Source organism: Oncorhynchus keta, chromosome 31 (assembly GCF_023373465.1).
Source record: "Oncorhynchus keta strain PuntledgeMale-10-30-2019 chromosome 31, Oket_V2, whole genome shotgun sequence".
Classification (NCBI taxonomy): Eukaryota; Metazoa; Chordata; class Actinopteri; order Salmoniformes; family Salmonidae; genus Oncorhynchus; species Oncorhynchus keta.
This window is the reverse complement of record NC_068451.1, coordinates 25,262,193-25,282,385: the sequence shown is the minus strand read 5'-3', so window position 1 is coordinate 25,282,385 and position 20,193 is coordinate 25,262,193. Positions and strand designations below refer to the sequence as shown.

At 42.6% G+C, this 20,193-nt stretch overlaps 1 protein-coding gene across 40 annotated transcripts in view; it reads right to left on the bottom strand.

The window, feature by feature from the left end:
- LOC118380317 (tyrosine-protein phosphatase non-receptor type 6-like) overlaps positions 1 to 20,193 on the bottom strand; it is a 38,590-nt gene that overhangs the window by 14,493 nt on the left and 3,904 nt on the right. For 31 of the 40 annotated variants that reach the window (XR_008087769.1, XR_008087760.1, XR_008087770.1 and 28 more), the window contains exons 2-10: positions 17,990 to 18,112; positions 14,357 to 14,551; positions 11,516 to 11,705; positions 7,211 to 7,327; positions 6,890 to 7,015; positions 2,378 to 2,474; positions 2,140 to 2,219; positions 1,808 to 1,954; positions 87 to 218 (exon numbers count right to left, since the gene is read on the bottom strand). Coding sequence is in view for 1 of the 40 variants with exons in the window: in XM_052489225.1 (XP_052345185.1) it covers positions 87 to 218; positions 1,808 to 1,954; positions 2,140 to 2,219; positions 2,378 to 2,474; positions 6,890 to 7,015; positions 7,211 to 7,327; positions 11,516 to 11,705; positions 14,357 to 14,551; positions 17,990 to 18,112; positions 20,013 to 20,020 (1,215 nt within the window). In the remaining 39 variants the exon portion in view is untranslated. Of the gene's footprint in view, positions 1 to 86; positions 219 to 1,807; positions 1,955 to 2,139; positions 2,220 to 2,377; positions 2,475 to 6,889; positions 7,016 to 7,210; positions 7,328 to 11,515; positions 11,706 to 14,356; positions 14,552 to 17,989; positions 18,113 to 20,012; positions 20,038 to 20,193 lie in introns of all 40 variants that reach the window. The other 9 variants (XR_008087802.1, XR_008087801.1, XR_008087796.1 and 6 more) reach the window with 2 other exon arrangements.

The window sequence follows — 20,193 nt, the reverse complement described above, 5'->3', positions numbered from 1 at the left end:
AACAATGATGACAGAGGTAACAATGATGACAGTGGTAACAGAGGTAAGAGAGGTGATGATGAGTGGAACCAGCAGGTGGTACCTACCTGATCCAGAGGGGAGATCTCCATAACCCTGATCTTGTAGTCAGTGGCATCTCTCTCAGAGACCCAAGTGACCACATACGGCCCCACCTCTTTGGAGCCCTGCATTTCTGGCCAGTATGGCACGCATTTATTCTGCATAAAAAAACATGGAGAAATGGTTTGAGGAAAATGAGATGGGTAGTTTATACTATGTTATAATATTAAAACCATACAATGTAAAAGAAAATGCTTTCAAATTCTCAGTAACACCCTTAAAACTTCTTATGGCTGGGGGCAGTATTGAGTAGCTTGGATGAATAAGGTGCCCAGAGGTGCCCAGAGTAAACTGCCTGCTCCTCAGTCCTAGTTGCTAATATATGCATATTATCAGTATATTTGGATAGAAAACACTCTGAAGTTTCTAAAACTGTTTGAATGATGTCTGTGAGTATAACATAACGCATATGGCAGGCAAAAACCTGAGATAAAATCCAACCAGGAAGTGGGAAATCTGAGGTTGGTCGATTTTCAACTCAGCCCCTATTGAAGATACAGTGGGATACAGTGGGATATTGGTCATCTTGCACTTCCTAAGGCTTCCAATAGATGTCACTCGTCTTTAGAAACTTGTTTGAGACTTCTACTGTAAAGGGGGGCTGAATGAGAGGGGAATGAGTCAGAGGTCTGCCAGCAGTCACAAGCTGGTCACGCGCATTCACATGAGAGGTAGTTCCCGTTCCATTTGCTTTTCTGAAGACAAAGGAATTCTCCGGTTGGAATATTATTGAAGTTTAATGTTAAAAACATCATAAAGATTGATTCTATACATCGTTTGACATGATTCTATGGACTGTAACAGAACATTTTGACTTTTCGTCTGCAACTAGTGAAAGCGCTTCGTGATTTGTTTACCAAACGCGCTAACAAAAGTAGCTATTTGGACATTATCCAACAAATCAAACATTTATTGTGGAACTGGGATTCCTGGGAGTGCATTCTGATGAAGATCCTCAAAGGTAAGTGAATATTTATAATGTTATTTCTGACTTCTGTTGACTGCACAATATGGAGGATATATTTTTGGCTTGATGGTTCTCTGAGCGCCATACTCAGATTATTGCATTGGTTTGCTTTTTCTGTAAAGCTTTTTTGAAATCTGACACAGCGGTTGCATTAAGGAGAAGTTTATCTATATTTCCATGTATAACACTTGTATTTTCATCAACATTTATAATGAGTATTTCTGTAAATTGATGTGCCTCTCTGCAAAATCACCGGATGTTTTTGGAACTACTGAACATAACGCGTCAATTTATACTGAGATTTTTTAAAATATAAATATGAACTTTAGCAAACAAAACATACATATATTGTGTAACATGAAGTCCTATGAGTGTCATCTGATGAAGATCATCAAAGGTTAGTGATTAATTCTATCTCTATTTCTGATTTTTGTGACTACACTCTTTGGCTGGAAAAATGGCTGTGTTTTTCTGTGATATGGCTCTGGCCTAACATAACCGTTTGTGGAGCTTTCGCTGTAAAGCCTATTTGAAATCGGACACGTTGGTGGGATTAACAACAAGATTACCTTTAAAATGGTATAAGATAATGGTATGTTTGAGGAATTTCAATTATGAGATTTCTGTTGTTTTCAATTTGGCGCCTTGCACTTTCACTGGCTGTTGTCATATCGATCCCGTTAACGGGATCTCAGCACTAAGAAGTTTTAAGTCACTAACCCGTCCCTTCTCGACCTCCCTGGTTGTCATGACGATGATCCTTGTCCTCTCCTGCCACACCATCTGCCAGAAATCGTTGACAGTTGTTGCAAGGCAGCCCTGACAGGCGATGTACACCTTCTGGTCACTGGGCTCCTGCAGCTTATTCTACAAAGAGATGGAGAAAGTTAGTAAAATATGTCAAATATTGTCTACATGGAGACAAAGCCCATTGCAATTATAGTCTCTGATCATATTAATTAAGACATATTCATGTTTAGACTTGTTAGGGATTCCTAACAGAGGTTTATCATTTGATGTTGAGGCTACAAGGTGACATAACATGTACTTACTGTCACATAGTTGCCATTGATGTAATCTGAGCCAATGATATTGGGGTCTCCAGATGACAGAATGACCCTGGTCTCATCAACTGGGAGGAGAATAGGATGAGTGTGGAGATGGAAGGATGAGAGAGAGAGATGAGGGGATGTATCAGACAGAGAGAATATAAATGGAAGAGAAAATGTAAAGAAGATGGGTAAAAGATAAGAGGCTATATCACTGCACTTTAGAAGTAGATGCTCTTACAGGGAAGGATGTTCTTATATCGGTTTTTGCTTTTGTTTTCTGGTCTCATCCCTTCTTCTCTGCTCTTCTTCACCTTTGTCTCCTGCTTTTGAAGGGCCTGAAAAGAACAAGAAAGAGAGAGAAGGATAGTCATTGTAAGCTCAATGCAATTTTAAAAACATCAACATGCATTCAATTACTTAACCAGCAGTATAGAGGGACGTTTAAAAGGGTCACTTCTTGAAAATAAAAATAACCTCTAACAGCCATGACAAAAAAATACAAGAATATCTATGGGCTAAAAACACTCAATTAAAAAACATCTGACATGGGCTAGTTGATCTGGACATTTCTGACAAGTTAGAAATAGCTCTCTAAGGTCTGCAATGACTGACACGACAAGAGAAACTGATGATGCGCTACCCAATTTTGAAATTACACCTTGTGCATTCTAGTACTACAACTTTCAAGAGTAAATTTAAAACTGGACTGAGTTCACTTTATATATATGTTTTTTTTAATGCCGACCCCACAGTTTGGGAACCACTGGACGAGAGGAAAGAGTTTTTCCAGATGGAGCTCTTGAATGTACAGGGAATAAAGTCAGTAGAGCTCCCTCTGGTGGAGTACTAGAGGGTGTCTCTAATGTGGCTGAAATAATGCATACAGGTATCTGGGGACAGGCTATACAGTTTAGCAGATAAGCCCCATCTTGATCTGGGTGACTTGTTGTTTTTACCTTGAGCCATTTCAGGTCATCAAAGTGAGAGTAATGATCACAGGATGGGAGTTTGAGAGTAATCAGTAATCCTGACTACAGGATGGGAGTTTGAGAGTAATCAGTAATCCTGAATACAGGATGGGAGTTTGAGAGTAATCAGTAATCCTGACTACAGGATGGGAGTTTGAGAGTAATCGGTAATCCTGACTACAGGATGGGAGTTTGAGAGTAATCAGTAATCCTGACTACAGGATGGGAGTTTGAGAGTAATCAGTAATCCTGACTACAGGAGGGGAGTTTGAGAGTAATCAGTAATCCTGACTACGGGATGGGAGTTTGAGAGTAATCAGTTATCCTGACTACAGGATGGGAGTTTGAGAGTAATCAGTAATCCTGACTACAGGATGGGAGTTTGAGAGTAATCCTGACTACAGGATGGGAGTTTGACAGGATTGTGTTGAGGTACAGATCTGGGGAAGGGTACGAAAACATTTCTGCAACATTGAACGTCCCCAAGAACACAGTGCCCACCATAAAAGAAGAAGTTTGGAACCACCAAAACTCTTCCTAGAACTAGCCACCCAGCAGAACTGAGCAATTGGGGATGAAGAGCCTTGGTCTGGGAGGTGACCAAGAACCAGATAGTCACTCTGACAGAGCTCCAGAGTTCCTCTGTGGAGATGGGAGAACCTTCCAGAAGGACAACCATCTCTGCAGCACTCCACCAATCAGGCCTTTATGGTAGAGTGGGCAGACAGAAGCCACTCCTCAGTAAAAGACATGATAGCCCGCTTGGAGTTTGCCAAAAGGCACCTAAAGACTCTCAGACTATGAATCTCATGAAAACAAGATTGAACTCTTAGGCCTGAATGCCAAGCGTCACGTCTGAAGGAAACCTGGCACCACCCCTACGGTGAAGATGTGGAGATGTTTTTCAGGGACTGGAGACTAGTCAGGATCGAGGGAAAGATGAACGGAGCAAAGTACAGAGAAATTCTTGATGAAAACCTGCTCCAGAGCACTCAGGACCTCAGACTGTGGTGAAGGTTCACCTTCCAACAGGACCATGACCCTAAGCACACAGCAAAGACAACGCAGAAGTGGCTTCAGGACAAGTCTGAATGTCCTTGAGTGGCCCAGCCAGAACCCTGACTTGAACCTGATCGAACATCTCGGGTGAGACTTGAAAATAGCTGTGCAGCGACGCTCCCCATCCAACCTGACAGGACTTGAGAGGATCTACAGAGAAGAATGGGAGAAACTCCCCAAATACAGGTGTGCCAAGCTTGTAGCATCATACACAAGAAGACTCGAGGCAGTAATCGCTGCCAAAGGTACTTCAACAAAGTACTGAGTAAAGGGTCTGAATACTTATGTAAATTATACATTTGCAAAAAAAACTGTTTTTGCTTTGTCATTATGGGGTTTTGTGTGTAGATTGATGAAGTAAATAAAAAAATATTTAATACATTTTAGAAAAAGGCTGTAACGTGACAAAATGTGGAAAAAGTCAAGGGGTCTGAATACTTTCCAAATGCACTGTATATCTTGTGTTCATCTCTATGTACACATTAGGGGATAGACGTACTTCTTATAGCTAATCCAGCTATACCGTAGCGCCTTACAACCTGTCCTGACCCATGACCCCTGGTGGGAGCTGCTGCTAGTGCTAATCCAGTCCCCTGGTTATGAGGGGAGTTTCAGTGAAGTTCCTCATCAGCCCCTCTCATCCTGCCTTTTAGCCTGTGTCAGCTCAGGCGAACTCTAATTGGTCTGAAGGATTGGGGTTACACATACATCCAGTGTTTACTATTTCACTGGGCTAAAACAAAAGCCTGCATGTGTACTCCAGGACCAGAGTAACCTAACCCCTGGCCTAACCTCACAGTCTTGAGGGAAGGGATTGACTGTAAAAATCCCAGACATAGATTCACTCAACCCAGCTGTGACAACTCAAAATCTTTGCAGGAATACCTTCAGGAGAATGAGTTATTGTTGAAAGACATGCAAATCCCCATTCCCAGTATTTGTGGAATACTGACATACTATATTACTATGAATACATTCATGAATGCTCTATAAATATGGCATGTTTATTATGTGATCATGGATGTGTTATGTATGCTTTATGAACATACAGATAATGTACATTCGTTACCCATATTTTTCTTTACCATTTGAAAAGTTATTTTTAATGTGTTAAAGCAGTTTAGAATTAGTGTTAGACAATTTCTATTCTCTCATGGCCAGACTATGTAGCATCTGAAGCAATTGCGCAAGCTTTTAGTTGTGGGTTTCTGAGATTAGACAATTTGGGCAGTTTGGCCTCAAATAGCAGTACCACCAGTACCACATGGTGGTAGTAAAAAAGTGGTCTATGGTTCTTGCAGTCTACTTCCTATGGCTGTAGTAGTGAGACCTTTAACCATTTGATTCTAGTTTTTCCTTGCAACACTCTCACTTTGACTTGTCCAACGGAACATGTTTCAAAATGTTTCACCATGTTGCACAAGAGTAAAGGCACATTACATACACCGTTTATATGACCAACCAAATGGTCAAACACAGACACACTAACATTCTGACAACACCGGGCACGCGTGTGCGCCATCGCCACGCATGTTGATTTTGTCCATCAACACCGGAAGTGATCAGGACACTCAGGTTGAATTATCAAAACAAACTCTGAAACAACTATATTAATTTGGTGATAGGTCAAAAAGCATTAAACATTCATGGCAATTTAGCTAGCTAGCTTGCCGTTGCTAGCTAATTTGTCCGAGTACATAAACATTTGGTTGTTATTTTACCTGAAATGCACAAGGTCCCCTACTCCGACAATTAATCCACAGATAAAATGGTAAACTGAGTTAGTTTCTAGTAATCTCTCCTCCTTCAGGGTTCTTCTTCTTCTTTGGACTTTAAATGGCGGTTAGCAACCAACTTGAAGGTGCATTACCACCACCAATGGACTGGAGTATGGACCTCAATTAATCTTTCAATCACCTACATGGGTATATGCTCCTAAAAACCAATGAGGAGATGGGAGAGCCGGGACTTGCAGCGCATCAAGCGTCACAAATATAACCAAGTTCTATTTTAGCACCTGGCTACGGAGACGCTCGTTGACTCGAGCGAGCAGTTTGGATGCAATGATATATGTGTACATTTATTTTGCAATGCTGGTGTGGTCAGCATGTAAGAAATTAGTCCTCAGCTAACCTATAGTAGAGTAAAGCATCCTGGTCTCATAGACTAGAGATAACATGGTACATTTAAATCCGAGACAATAAAATTAGTATGATATTACTTTTGGTATGGTAACATAAGATAGATGGTTACTTAAGGCAAAACAAAGTAGGTTGGTTGTTCGGGGTGGATGCATGGGTGTATAACGCTAACATCTAGCAACCCAAAGGTTGCTAGTTTGAATCTCATTACGGACAACTTTAGCATTTGAGCTACTTTTAAAATACTTACTACCTTTTCGCACATTAGCTAACCCTTCCCCTAACCTTAACCCTTTAACCTAACTCCTAAACTTTACCCTAACCTTAACCCTAACCCCTAGACTAGCTAAAATTAACCAAGTAGTTAACGTTAGCCACCTTGCTAGAATTCGGGTGATGATCATCCACAAATTAATACATACCATAAGAAACTTAGAATCTCATACTAAATGGAGTGTCTTGAATTCACATACATAATAATAGGAAATGCTCTGAGACCAGGTTGAGTAAAGAGAAGAAGAGGTTAAGAAGGGTTGTTCAAAACATTGCATCTTCCTTCCATCAAAAACTTAATCGACTTACATCAAACTCCTCCCAGAATCCTGCTTTGCTCTTCTTGTCTCCCTCGTTCTCTCTCTCGGCCATCTGGTCCAGCAGCCTCACTCTGCTGTCAATGTCTGCTGCATTCACTCTGGTGGAAAAGTAGGGCTGAAGGAGAGAAGGATGGAGTAGACAGGAAAGAGAAGAAAAGGATTTGTTCGGATATGGCTCTATCTTGTCAGTCAGGTGATCTTTAACCCATTATAAGATACAGTATCTCCGACCTGTGTAAGGTTGTAACTTGACTGCAACACTCACGGTGACCTGTATAGGGTTACAACTGTAAGTCCTGTAAGTCTTTACCTGTTTGAGGTGCACCCAGGTTCCAGACATCTCCTCGATGCCTTTGCGTTTGTAGTGCTCCATCAGGTCAGCCAGGGTGTCAAACATCTCTGTGCCTCCCACCGTGTACCGGTCATTCTATTTATATAAATATATGACGACATGGGTCCCATTATGCCTGGCGAAAACCAAACACTGCATTCCACAGTAAGAACCCTATACCAACGGTCAAGCATGGTCGTGGTAGTGTGATGGTTTGGGGATACTTTGCTGACTCAGGACCTGTACAACTTGCCTTATTAGTAGAAGGAACCATGAATTCTGCTCTGTATCAGAGAGTTCTACTGGAGAATGTCAGGCCATCTGTCTGTGAGCTGAAGCACAGCTGGGTCATGCAGCAAGACAATGATCCAAAACACACAATCAAGGCATGAAAATGACTAAAAAGCAAGAAATTTGAAGTTTTGGAATGTCCTAGTCAAAGTACAGACCTAATCTCAATTGGGATGTTGTGGCAGACCTTGAAATGAGCAGTTCATCCTTGAAAACCCACAAATGTTGTTGAGTTAAGGTAGTTCTGCATGCAAGAGTGGGCCAAAATTCCTCCACAGCGATGTGAGAGACTGATCAACAACTACAGGTAGCATTTGGTTGCTGTCATTGCAGCTAAAGGTGGCACAACCAGTTATTGAGTGACTATGTCAATTAAATAAATACAATAAGTATCCATTTGTTTTCTAATTTGTAAACTCAGGTTTCTTTTGTCTAATATTAGGTTTTGAGGGCCTCCCGGGTGGTGCAGTGGTTAAGGGCGCTGTACTGCAGCGCCAGCTGTGCCACCGGAGAATCTGGGTTCCCGCCCAGGCTCTGTCGTAACCGGCCGTGCCCGGGAGGTCTGTGGGGCGACGCAAAATTTGCCCAGCGTCGTCCGGGTTAGGGAGGGTTTGGCCGGTAGTGATGTCCTTGTCTCATCGCGCACCAGCGACTCCTGTGGCGGGCTGGGCGCATTGCACACTAACCAAGGTTGCCAGGTGCACAGTGTTTCCTCCGACACATTGGTGCGGCTGGCTTCCGGGTTGGATGCGCACTGTTTGGTTGGGTTGTGTATCGGAGGACGCATTGACTTTCAACCTTCATCTCTCCCGAGCCCGTACAGGAGTTGTAGCGATGAGACAAGATAGTAGCTACTAAACAATTGGATACCATGAAATTGGGGAGAAAAAAGGGGTAAAATCAAGAATAATAAAAATAATAATAATATTAGGTTTTGGTTGAAAATCACACCTGTCACCATCGTCTCACAAACCTGCGCCTCATGACACTTCCATCACCTCCTTGATTATCTTCCCTATATCTGTCACTCCCCTTGGTTCTTTCCTCAGGTGTTATTGACTCTGTTTTCATGACGGTGCATTTGTGTTCCGTGGTCATAGTTTATTTTATTTATTAAAACACTCACTCCCTGAACTTGCTTCCCGACTCTCAGCACACTCGTTACATTTGTACACTCTTGGCATTCTCTCATCCAGCTTCATGAGGAAGTTACCTGGAGTGCATTTCAATTAACAGGTGTGCTTTGTTAAAGGTTAATTTGTGGAATTTCTTTTGCTCTTAATGTTCTTGAGCCAATCAGTTATGTTGTGACATGGTAAGGGTGGTATACAGATGATAGCCCTATTTGGTAAAAGACCAAGTCCATACAAGAACAGCCCAAATAAACAAACAAAAATGACAGTCCATTACTTTAAGACATGAAGGTCAGTCAAATCAGGAACATTTCAAGAACTTTGAAAGTTTCTTCAAGTGCAAACGCAAAAACCATCAAGCGCTATGTTGAAACTGCCTCCCATGAGGACCGCCACAGGAAATGAAGACCCAGAGTTACCTCTGCTGCAGAGGATAAGTTCATTAGAGTTACCGGCCTCAGAAATTGCAGCCCAAAATAAATGCTTCACAGAGTTCGAGTAACAGACGCATCTCAACATCAACTCCTCAGAGGAGACTGCGTGAATCAGGCCTTCATGGTTGAATTGCTGCAAAGAAACCACTACTAAAGAGAATTGCTTAGGCCAAGAAAAATGAGCAATGGACATTAGTCCAAATTTGAGATGTTTAGTTCCAACCACCTTGTCTTTGTGAGACTCAGGTGAATGGATGATCTCCGCATGTGTGGTTCCCACCGTGAAGCACGGAGGAGGAGGTGGATGGTGTGGGGGTGCTTTGCTGGTGACACTGTCTGTGATTTATTTAGAATTCAAGGCACACTTAACCAGCACCAACCAGAACAGCATTCTGCAGCGATACGCCATCCCATCTGGTTTGTGCTTAGTGGGACTATCATTTGTTTTTCAACAGGACAATGACCCAACACACCTCCAGGCTGTGTAAGGGCTATTTGACCAAGAAAGGGAGTGATGGAGTGCTGCATCAGATGACCTGGCCTCCACAATCACCTGACCTTAACCCAATTGAGATGGTTTGGGATGAGTTGGACCGCAGAGTGAAGGAAAAGCAGCCAACAAGTGCTCAGCATCTGTGGGAACTCCTTCAAGAGTGTTGGGAAAGATTTCCAGGTGAATCTGGTTGAGAGAATGCCAAGAGTGCGCAAAGCAGTCATCAAGGCAAAGGGTGGTTACTTTGAAGAATCTAAAATATATTTTGATTTGTTCAACACTTTTTTGGTTACTACTACTACAATAGTATTCTACGATGAAAATTGTAAAAATAAAGAAAAACTCTTGAATGAGTTGGTGTGTCCAAACTTTTGACTGTTACTGTATATAAACACACACACACACACACTCAAACACACATACACACCACACACACGGGACAATATAAAATATAGAAACTGTCAATAATACACAGTAATAATGTTCTGTTGGTAACTGTGGTTTTGGGGCTTTGGTTATGTTTAGCACGTGAAAGCAAATTTCCACATAAGAGGGAAATAAATGTTATCTAATATGATCTAATCATGCAGCTGGATGGCCGACTCACCAGACTGAGACTCAGTCATTCATTTATTACAGTCAGTGTACTTCATGGATTTAAAAGGCATGCGCCGGTACTTTGGTGACTAGTAAGTATTTTTTAAACCTCCCACTTTGGGCTGGATGTATCTGTAGTTCACACTGTACATGCATAGTCTATGAGCAAAATTGCCATTTTACCTCAATTGGTTACGAATTTTCTAGTTTGAAAGAGACTGTTTTCTGGAAGCTGTGCTGCACCAATTTCCCTACATTTAACTCACGTGGGCAAACCCCCTAGCAATTCAAGTTTCAGTCAATGAGCTTCAGCCCCTTGCCATTTGAGTGACAGCTAACAAGACTCACATACACATTAGAGAGAGAGAGCAATGACATGGTGCACATACCTGCCCATTTGCGACATAGTATGCAATTTTCAGGACCACTTTTGGCTCATGGGCACTACTTTCAGACCCGCTATTTAAAAAGTAAACAAAAGTACCGGAAAATATATTTAATGTGCTTCCTATTATCTATTAAGAAATGCACCTGATGCTTGCTCCTGGTAGGGCCTGTGCCAGGACTCAATGACCTCTGTGATAATCTTCTGAGCCTGAATTCTCCAGACTCTAGCCCTACAATGCTTCTCATTCAAATCCGCCTCATGTCTGCACTGAGATGAACCACAGCTAAAAATAACCTAACCATGATGGTGCTGCTGATAATGTTGAATCTACGAAAAGCAGGTTTGGGGATGAATGCAGTTAGTTACAGTCTAGCTCTGCACTCGGAAATAACTATGCTATTTTTATTTCTAGTGGTAGTTACTGTACACACATGAATATAAAGTATTTAAAAACAATTCTCATGTATTTTATTGGAATCGTATATGCATTTTCACACATCACCTAAGGGTCCAAATAAATACGTAACTAACTAATTAAAACATAACCGCTTGGCAGACTTGTTTTTTAAGTAAAACTTTTGTAACCAGGATGTGGTCAGTGATATCTTTCAAACTCAAACCTCCATGTTCATATTGACATCACTTTGCATAACTGTTTCTGTGCTGAGACAGTAGTGGTGGTGTGTTTGATGTTTGTCAGGTTTTCTCCTAGATGTTGGAAGCAGGAAGGTCACTCGTTGAATAAGAATAAACATTTTGGGGAAACTGAAAATTGGTCTGGTTTCATAACTAGATGTACTCAGATATGAGAAAAACTATAGCAAAGGTTACAATGTGAATTGCAATAGTGAATGTGAGTGAATGTGTGAATGTGAGTTAGAGAGAGAAAAACACAAACACTCTCACATGCTCGTACACACTTATGTGTCCACACACAGACACACACACCTGGCACATGATCTTGATGTGTGAGACCCTCCTCCCTCCGCAGGATGCCTTGCTCTTCTCCTCAGTCAGAACAGACAGAACAAAGTCTCCAGGTTTGGACAGAGACTCCCGCACCAGGAAGGTGCCCGGCTCGTCCCGTTCCCATAGCAACTTCTCTGCGTTGGGGCCTGACAGGTGTCCGTGATACCACCTGTATGGTGTATGACAGAGAAGAGGTCAATGAAGCTCTAATGGAAACATCACTATGCCCTACAACAGGGCTGGCCAACCCTCCTCCTGGAGAGCTGCTGTGAGTACAGGCTTTTGCTCCAGCCTTGCTCTAACACATTGGATTCAGCTAATCATGGTTGTAATAAGCAGCTCATAAAGCAGAAGCCAGTGTGTTAGAACAGGGCTGTATAGTACTATACTGTAAAAGTACGGTTTGCAGCTTGTTCAGTGCTACCGGATAGACAGTGAACGCAACTGTAAATATAATGTACTACAACTGTTTTGCGTGGGAATGGAAAGTAGTAGAGTACTTAAATGGTTGAGGACATTTTGGTAACTAATGTGTATTTAAGGCCTGTACAGATGCACTGTATGTGGGTTTATGCAAGGTATTTCTGTCCTGCGAGTATAGTGTATGTGAGTGTGTGTTTGCGTGCATGCGTGTGTGTGTCTGGGAGAGTTTACACTCGTTTGTATGGGGATCGTCTCTGAGTGCTGCCTGCTGTTTAAATTTAGGGTCAGTTCTCGATTTCTTCATCTGAACTTCCTGCTTTGCGGTCGGAAAATTCTGATGACAAGATTTCGTGGCTCAAGACAGCATGATATTAATAGCCTGAGCTCCACACAAACTACCCCCCTACCTCACCCCACATCACCACCCCCCTTTCCTCACCCCATATCACCAATCCCTCCCATTCCTCACCCCATATCACCAACCCTCCCTTCTTCACCCCATATCACCCCCCCATTCCTCACCCCATATCACCAAATCCCCCATTCCTCACCCCATATCACCAAATCCCCCCATTCCTCACCCCATATCACCAAACCCCCATTCCTCACCCCATATCACCAAATCCCCCCATACCTCACCCCATATCACCAAATCCCCCCATTCCTCACCCCATATACCCAAATCCCCCCCATACCTCACCCCATATCACCAAATCCCCCCCCCCATTCCTCACCCCATATCACCAAATCCCCCCATACCTCACCCCATATCACCAAATCCCCCATTCCTCACCCCATATCACCAAATCCCCCATTCCTCACCCCATATCACTAAATCCCCCATACCTCACCCCATACCACCAAATCCCCCATACCTCACCCCATATCACCAAATCCCCCCCATACCTCACCCCATATCACCAAATCCCCCATTCCTCACCCCATATCACCAAATCCCCCATTCCTCACCCCATATCACCAAATCCCCCATACCTCACCCCATATCACCAAATCACCCCATTCCTCACCCCATATCACCAAATCCCCCCCATACCTCACCCCATATCACCAAATCCCCCATACCTCACCCCATATCACCAAATCCCCCCCATACCTCACCCCATATCACCAAATCCCCCCCATACCTCACCCCAAAGTGCAGAATTTGAGGGTACTTTCATCCATATCGGGTGAACGTTTAGAAATTGCAGCACCTTTTGTACATCGTCCCAACCAATATTTGGACCCATATTCCTAGCACGCAATGGCTACATCAAGCTTGTGGCTCTACTAACTTGTTGGATGCATTTTCAGTTAGTTTTGGTTGTGTTTCAGATTATTTTGTGGAGTCACTTTTATTGTAAATAAGAATATAATATGTTTCTAAACACTTCTGCATGAATGTGGATTCTACCATGATTACGGATAATCATGAATGTATTGTGAATAATGATGAGTGAGAAAGTTACAGAGGCATAAATATCATAGCATGACACCTCTGCATTAAAATGAGACCATAAAGCACACCATCACAGCAGTACCTGTGATATGGGTATCAAGAAAGAGATCAGAAAGACTGAAACAGAGCAAGAGTGAGATGGAAGTTATGAGAGAGGAAGATAATGAGGGTCTGGTCACTGTTTTCAAATGTGTCAAAACCTAAAGTTTCCAACCGCAGCAAGAAAGGGAAGTTAAACTGACAGAGAAAAGAGAGCGGGGAAAGGAGGGGCAGTGAGGGTAGAACATGAGGGATTTACACACACACACACACACACACACACACACACACACACACACACACACACACACACACAACACACACACACACACACACACACGCCACACGCCACACGCCACACACACACACACACACACACACACACACACACACACACACACGCCACACACACACACACACACACACACACACACACACACACACACACACACACACACACACACACACACACACACACACGCCACACACACACACATGCCACACGCCACACACACACACACACACGCACGCCACACACACGCCACACACACACGCCACACCACACACGCACACACACACACACGCACACACACGCACAGACACGCCTCAAAGTAAAAAGGCCATAGAATTACCTTTCCTTCTGAAAACTTTATGATCCTCAACATTAAGCGTTTAGATTAAGAAAGTATGAAATGACAAAATGGCTGGATGTCTCAGGAGTATTTTATATGATCTGCCATTTGATAAATAACATTTGAAATTCAGAGGAACAGTGAAAGCAGAGCACAGGCTTCTGAATGGTGAAGTTCGGGATAGAGATTTCAGGCAAGAGTACACAGACTTGACTGACTGACTCTGGTGGAATTAAGGGTTAGGGTTAAAGGTTAGAGTGCACTGACCTCTCGGTGGTGGGGTCAGAGCAGTTGAAGGGGTATTTGAGCTCGATGATGGTGCCGTCTTTGTCCTGCAGGATCCCGTTCTCTGCAGTGTAGTACTCCACCAGCTCGGACAGCGTGGCAAACTTCTCCCCTCCATACAGGTCGTAGAAGTCCCCTGTGTTTTGGATACGGATGTGGGTCACCAGCTCACCCACCCTGGGGTCAAAGATCAGGGGAGGGGGGACATTCGTGGGCCAGTCAGTGACAGTAGACAATTCTTCCTAAGATAGTTTTAAGTAAATAAAAACAATGTAAAGTAGCGAAAGAGAGATGCAGTGTATCTGTCCCTGAGAGAGGGCAAGAAAAGGAGAGAGGAAAGGACGAGTGAGGAGAGAGGATATACTATAAATCAAATTTAATAAAATCACATTTTCAAATCAAATGTTATTGGTCACATACACATCGAGCAGATGTTATTGCAGGTGTAGTGAAATTCTGTAGCTTAACATACAGTGCCTTCAGCAAGTATTCACACCTCTTGACTTTTCCCACATTTATTATTGTTAGGTCCTGAAATTCAAATTGATAAAATGTTGATTTTTGGGTCACTGAAATGCACACAATACCCCATAACGTCAAAGTGGAATTATGTTTTTCAAATGTTTGACAAATGAATTACAAATAAATAGCTCAAAGGTCTTGAGTCAATAAGTATTAAACTCCTTTGTTATGACAAGCCTTAATAAGTTAAGGAGTAAAATGTGCTTACCAAGTCACATAATAAGTTGCATGGACTCACTCTGTGTGCAATAATAGTGTTTAACATGATTTTTTGTAACCCACACACACAATTATCTGTAAGGTCCCTCAGTTGAGCAGTGAATTTCAAACACAGATTCAACCACAAAGACCAGGGAGGTTTTTCAATGGCTCACAAAGAAGGGCACCTATTGGTAGATGGGTAAAAATAAAAAAGCAGACATTGAACTGTGAAGAGAACTGTGAAGTTATTAATTACACTTTGGATGGTGTATCAATACCAATAAAGATACAAGCATTCTTCCTAACTCAGTTGCCAGAGAGGAAGGAAACCGCTCAGGGATTTCACCATGAGGCCAATGGTAACTTTATAACAGTTATAGAGTTTAATGGCTGTGGTAGGAGAAAACGGAGGATGGATCAACAACATTGTAGTTATTTCACAATACTAAACTAATTGGCAGAGTGAAAACAAGGAAGCCTGTACAGAAAAACATGCACCTTGTTTGCAACAAGGCACCAAATAAAGTAACACTGCGAAAAATGTGGCAAAACAATTCACTTTATGTCCTGAAAACAAAGTGTTATGTTTGGGGCAAATCCAATAGAACACATTACTGAGTACCTCCTCATATTTTCAAGCATAGTGTTGGCTGCATTATGTTATGGGTATGCTTGTAATCATTAAGGACTGGGGAGTTTTTCAGGATAAAAAAGAAACGGAATGGAGCTAAGCACAGGCACAATTCTAGAGGAATGCCTGGTTCAGTCTGCTTTCTACCAGACACTGGGAGATACATTCAGCTTTCAGAAGTACAATAATCTAAACTACAAGACCAAATCTATACTGAAAAAAAGACAGTGAATGTTCTTGAGTGGCCTTGTTACAGTTTTGACTTGAATCTGCTTGATTTTGATTTATTTACATTTTTTAATTTAATTTAACATTTATTTAAAGAACAAATTCGTATTTATAATGACAGCCTACCCTGGCCAAACCTGGACAATGCTTGACCAATTGTGTGCCACCCTAAGGGACTCACAATTACGGCTGGATGTAATTCAGCCAGGATTCAAACCAGGGACTGTAGTAACGTCTCTTGCACTGAGATGCAGTGCCACTCGGGAGCCCAAATCTATGGCAAGACCTGAAAATGGTTGATCAACAGCCAATATGACAGAGTTTGAAGAATTTTGAAAAGAATAATGGGCAAATGTTACACAACTACTTATCTAATCCAGTTACAGTATATTCGTTTTTTACTTTTCTTTTTTTCTTCTTTTTTGCAAATGTTTTAATTTTTCTTCCACTTTGATATTCCAGATTATTTTGTGTAGAGCATTGACAAAAAATGACAATCCCATTTTGTATCACAACAAAATGTGGAAAAAGTCAACGGATTTTAATACTTTCCGAAGGCGCTGTAGGTTGAGAAAAGGAGAGAGAAGGAGAGCAAGAAGGAGAGAAAGAGATGGAGTATCTCCATCTGATGGAGAGAAAGGAGGAGAAAGAGATGGAGGATGTCCTAGCTGATGGAGAGAGGAGGAGAAAGAGATGGAGTATCTCCATCTGATGGAGAGAAAGGAGGAGAAAGAGATGGAGGATGTCCTAGCTGATGGAGAGAGGAGGAGAAAGAGATGGAGTATCTCCATCTGATGGAGAGAGGGGAGGAGAAAGAGATGGAGGATGTCCTAGCTGATGGAGAGAGAGGAGGAGAAAGAGATGGAGGATGTCCTAGCTGATGGAGAGAGAGGAGGAGAAAGAGATGGAGGATGTCCTAGCTGATGGAGAGAAAGGAGGAGAAAGAGATGGAGGATGTCCTAGCTGATGGAGAGAGAGGAGGAGAAAGAGATGGAGGATGTCCTAGCTGATGGAGAGAGAGAAGGAGAAAGAGATGGAGTATCTCCATCTGATGAAGAGAGGGGAGGAGAAAGAGATGGAGGATGTCCTAGCTGATGGAGAGAAAGGAGGAGAAAGAGATGGAGGATGTCCTAGCTGATGGAGAGAGAGGAGGAGAAAGAGATGGAGTATCTCCATCTGATGGAGAGAGGGGAGGAGAAAGAGATGGAGGATGTCCTAGCTGATGGAGAGAGGAGGAGAAAGAGATGGAGTATCTCCATCTGATGGAGAGAGGGGAGGAGAAAGAGATGGAGGATGTCCTAGCTGATGGAGAGAGGAGGAGAAAGAGATGGAGTATCTCCATCTGATGGAGAGAGGGGAGGAGAAAGAGATGGAGGATGTCCTAGCTGATGGAGAGAGGAGGAGAAAGAGATGGAGTATCTCCATCTGATGGAGAGAGGGGAGGAGAAAGAGATGGAGTATCTCCATCTGATGGAGAGAGGGGAGGAGAAAGAGATGGAGTATCTCCATCTGATGGAGAGAGAGGAGGAAAAAGAGATGGAGGATGTCCTAGCTGATGGAGAGAAAGGAGGAGAAAGAGATGGAGTATCTCCATCTGATGGAGAGAGGGGAGGAGAAAGAGATGGAGGATGTCCTAGCTGATGGAGAGAGAGGAGGAGAAAGAGATGGAGGATGTCCTAGTTGATGGAGAGAGGGGAGGAGAAAGAGATGGAGGATGTCCTAGCTGATGGAGAGAGGGGAGGAGAAAGAGATGGAGGATGTCCTAGCTGATGGAGAGAGAGGAGGAGAAAGAGATGGAGGATGTCCTAGCTGATGGAGAGAAAGGAGGAGAAAGAGATGGAGGATGTCCTAGCTGATGGAGAGAAAGGAGGAGAAAGAGATGGAGGATGTCCTAGCTGATGAAGAGAGAGGAGGAGAAAGAGATGGAGGATGTCCTAGCTGATGGAGAGAGAGGAGGAGAAAGAGATGGAGGATGTCCTAGCTGATGGAGATAGAGAGATAAGGACAAAGAAAGAGATGGGGTGTATTCCTACCTGACAGAGAGAGAGAAGTCTCCCTGGTTCTTCCTGCTGGGTCGGGCCAGGAAGCTGCCATGGACGCCCCGGCTCTTCAAAACAGACTCAGCATCCAAGCCAGAGATATCCCTGTGGAACCAGCTGGATACACCGAGAGAAACACATTACATACATACACTACTCATCAAAAGTTTGAGGTCACTTAGAAATGTCCTTGTTTTTGAAAGAAAAGCAATTGTTTTGTCCATTAAAATAACATCAAATTGATGAAGCTGCCAGTTGATGACTTGTGAGGTGTCTGTTTCTCAAACTAGACGCTCTAATGTTCTTGTCCTTTTGCTCAGATGTGCACCGGGGCCTCTCACTCCTCTTTGTATTCTGGTTAGAGCGGAGTTCCTCTGTCCAGTCTCTGTGTTCTTTTGCCCATCTTAATCTTTTCTTTTTTATTGGCCAGTCTGAGATATGGCTTTTTCTTTGCAACTCTGCCTAAAAGGCCAGCATCCCGGAGTCAGCTCCTCACTGCTGACGTTGAGACTGGTGTTTTGCGGGTACTATTTAATGAAGCTGCCAGTGAGGTTTCTGTTTCTCAAACTAGACACTCTAATGTACTTGTCCTCTTGCTCAGTTGTGCACCGGGGCCTCCCACTCCTCTTTCTATTCTGGTTAGAGCCAGTTTGCGCTGTTCTGTAAAGGGAGTAGTACTCAGCGTTGTACGAGATCAGTTTCTTGGCAATTTCTAGCATTAATAGCTTTCATTTCTCAGAACAAGAATAGACGGACGAGTTTCAGAAGAAAGTTCTTTGTTTCTGGCCATTTTGAGCCTGTAATCAAACCCACAAATGCTGATGCTCCAGATACTCAACTAGTCTAAAGAAGGCCACTTGTATTGCTTCTTTAATCAAACAACAGTTTGCAAAAGGGTTTTCTAATGATCAATTTGCCTTTTAAAATGATGAACTTGGATTAGCTAAGACAACATGCCATTGGAACACAGGAGTGATGGTTGCTGATAATGGACCTCTATACGCCTATGTAGATATTCCATAAAAAAATCAGCCGTTTCCAGCTACAACAGTCATTTACAACATTATCAATGTCTACACTGTATGTCTGATCAATATTATGTTATTTTAGCGGACAAAAAAATGTGCTTTTCTATTAAAAACAAAGACATTTCTAAGTGACCACAAACTTTGAACGGTAGTGTATACATACAGTATATACAAACCACACACACACAGATCAGACCACGCACATAAGCACATGGACACACAAATGGTTATCCTCTGGCCCTGCCGCACCTGTCCACTGAGCCACATCATCTCTTTGATACTCTGTTTCTTCCCTCGGGGGGAAATGATATGAGACGTGGTAATAAAGATGAGTTAAATCACAATGTGTCTGTTAAATCCCATTTCAAAACCCTGCATTCCATTACCAGCTCATAGATTAACACAGTACTAGGTAGAGAGCAGTCTACACAGCATTATTGCAACCTTTTTTAAGTAAACTCTAGTATACAAATATACAATATTGTTTCAAGAAAAATAACTAGCATAACGTTTGAATGGAAAAGCCTGCATAAGGCCTAAGAGATGACAAACAGATCACCTACCCACAAACCCACCTCACCACAAAGCACCAACTTTTCATTCTATGGATTCTATACTAGCCTATTGTACAGAACAACCTGCTGCTAATGATATCTGTTGCCAAGTGTCAGTGTAGTTGTAGCTACACAAGACATGGAAGAGATATTGATAGTCAGAATTGGGCAGAATTGGGGAAAATTTCAAGAATGTGAAAAACTACTGCAAAATAGCTGTGAATTCCTACAGAGTTTGAAAACAAATCGTTACGCGTGAACTACAAACACACAAGACAGCAGAAAAGACTAAAGAACAAAGTAGTGATGGTAAAGAAACAGAGAGAACAAGTCAAAGAAAGAGAGAAGTTGACATCACGTGTTAGGTAAAGGCAGATCCAGACCAGGGTTGAGAAACTGGGTGTAAGAGTCTTGAGAGGGAGGAGATCAACTCACCGAACCATTTTCACCTTCACTTCTTCTGGGCCCAAAGAGAAGGAGACAGGATAGTGAGGGTACACTTACAAATCATGTTTTACTTCCATTATCATCTCTCTCTCTAACTGCCCTCCTCCACACATTAGTCTGCTGTATTTCTTCCTCCATTTCTCTCATTCAACATCACATACACAAAGAA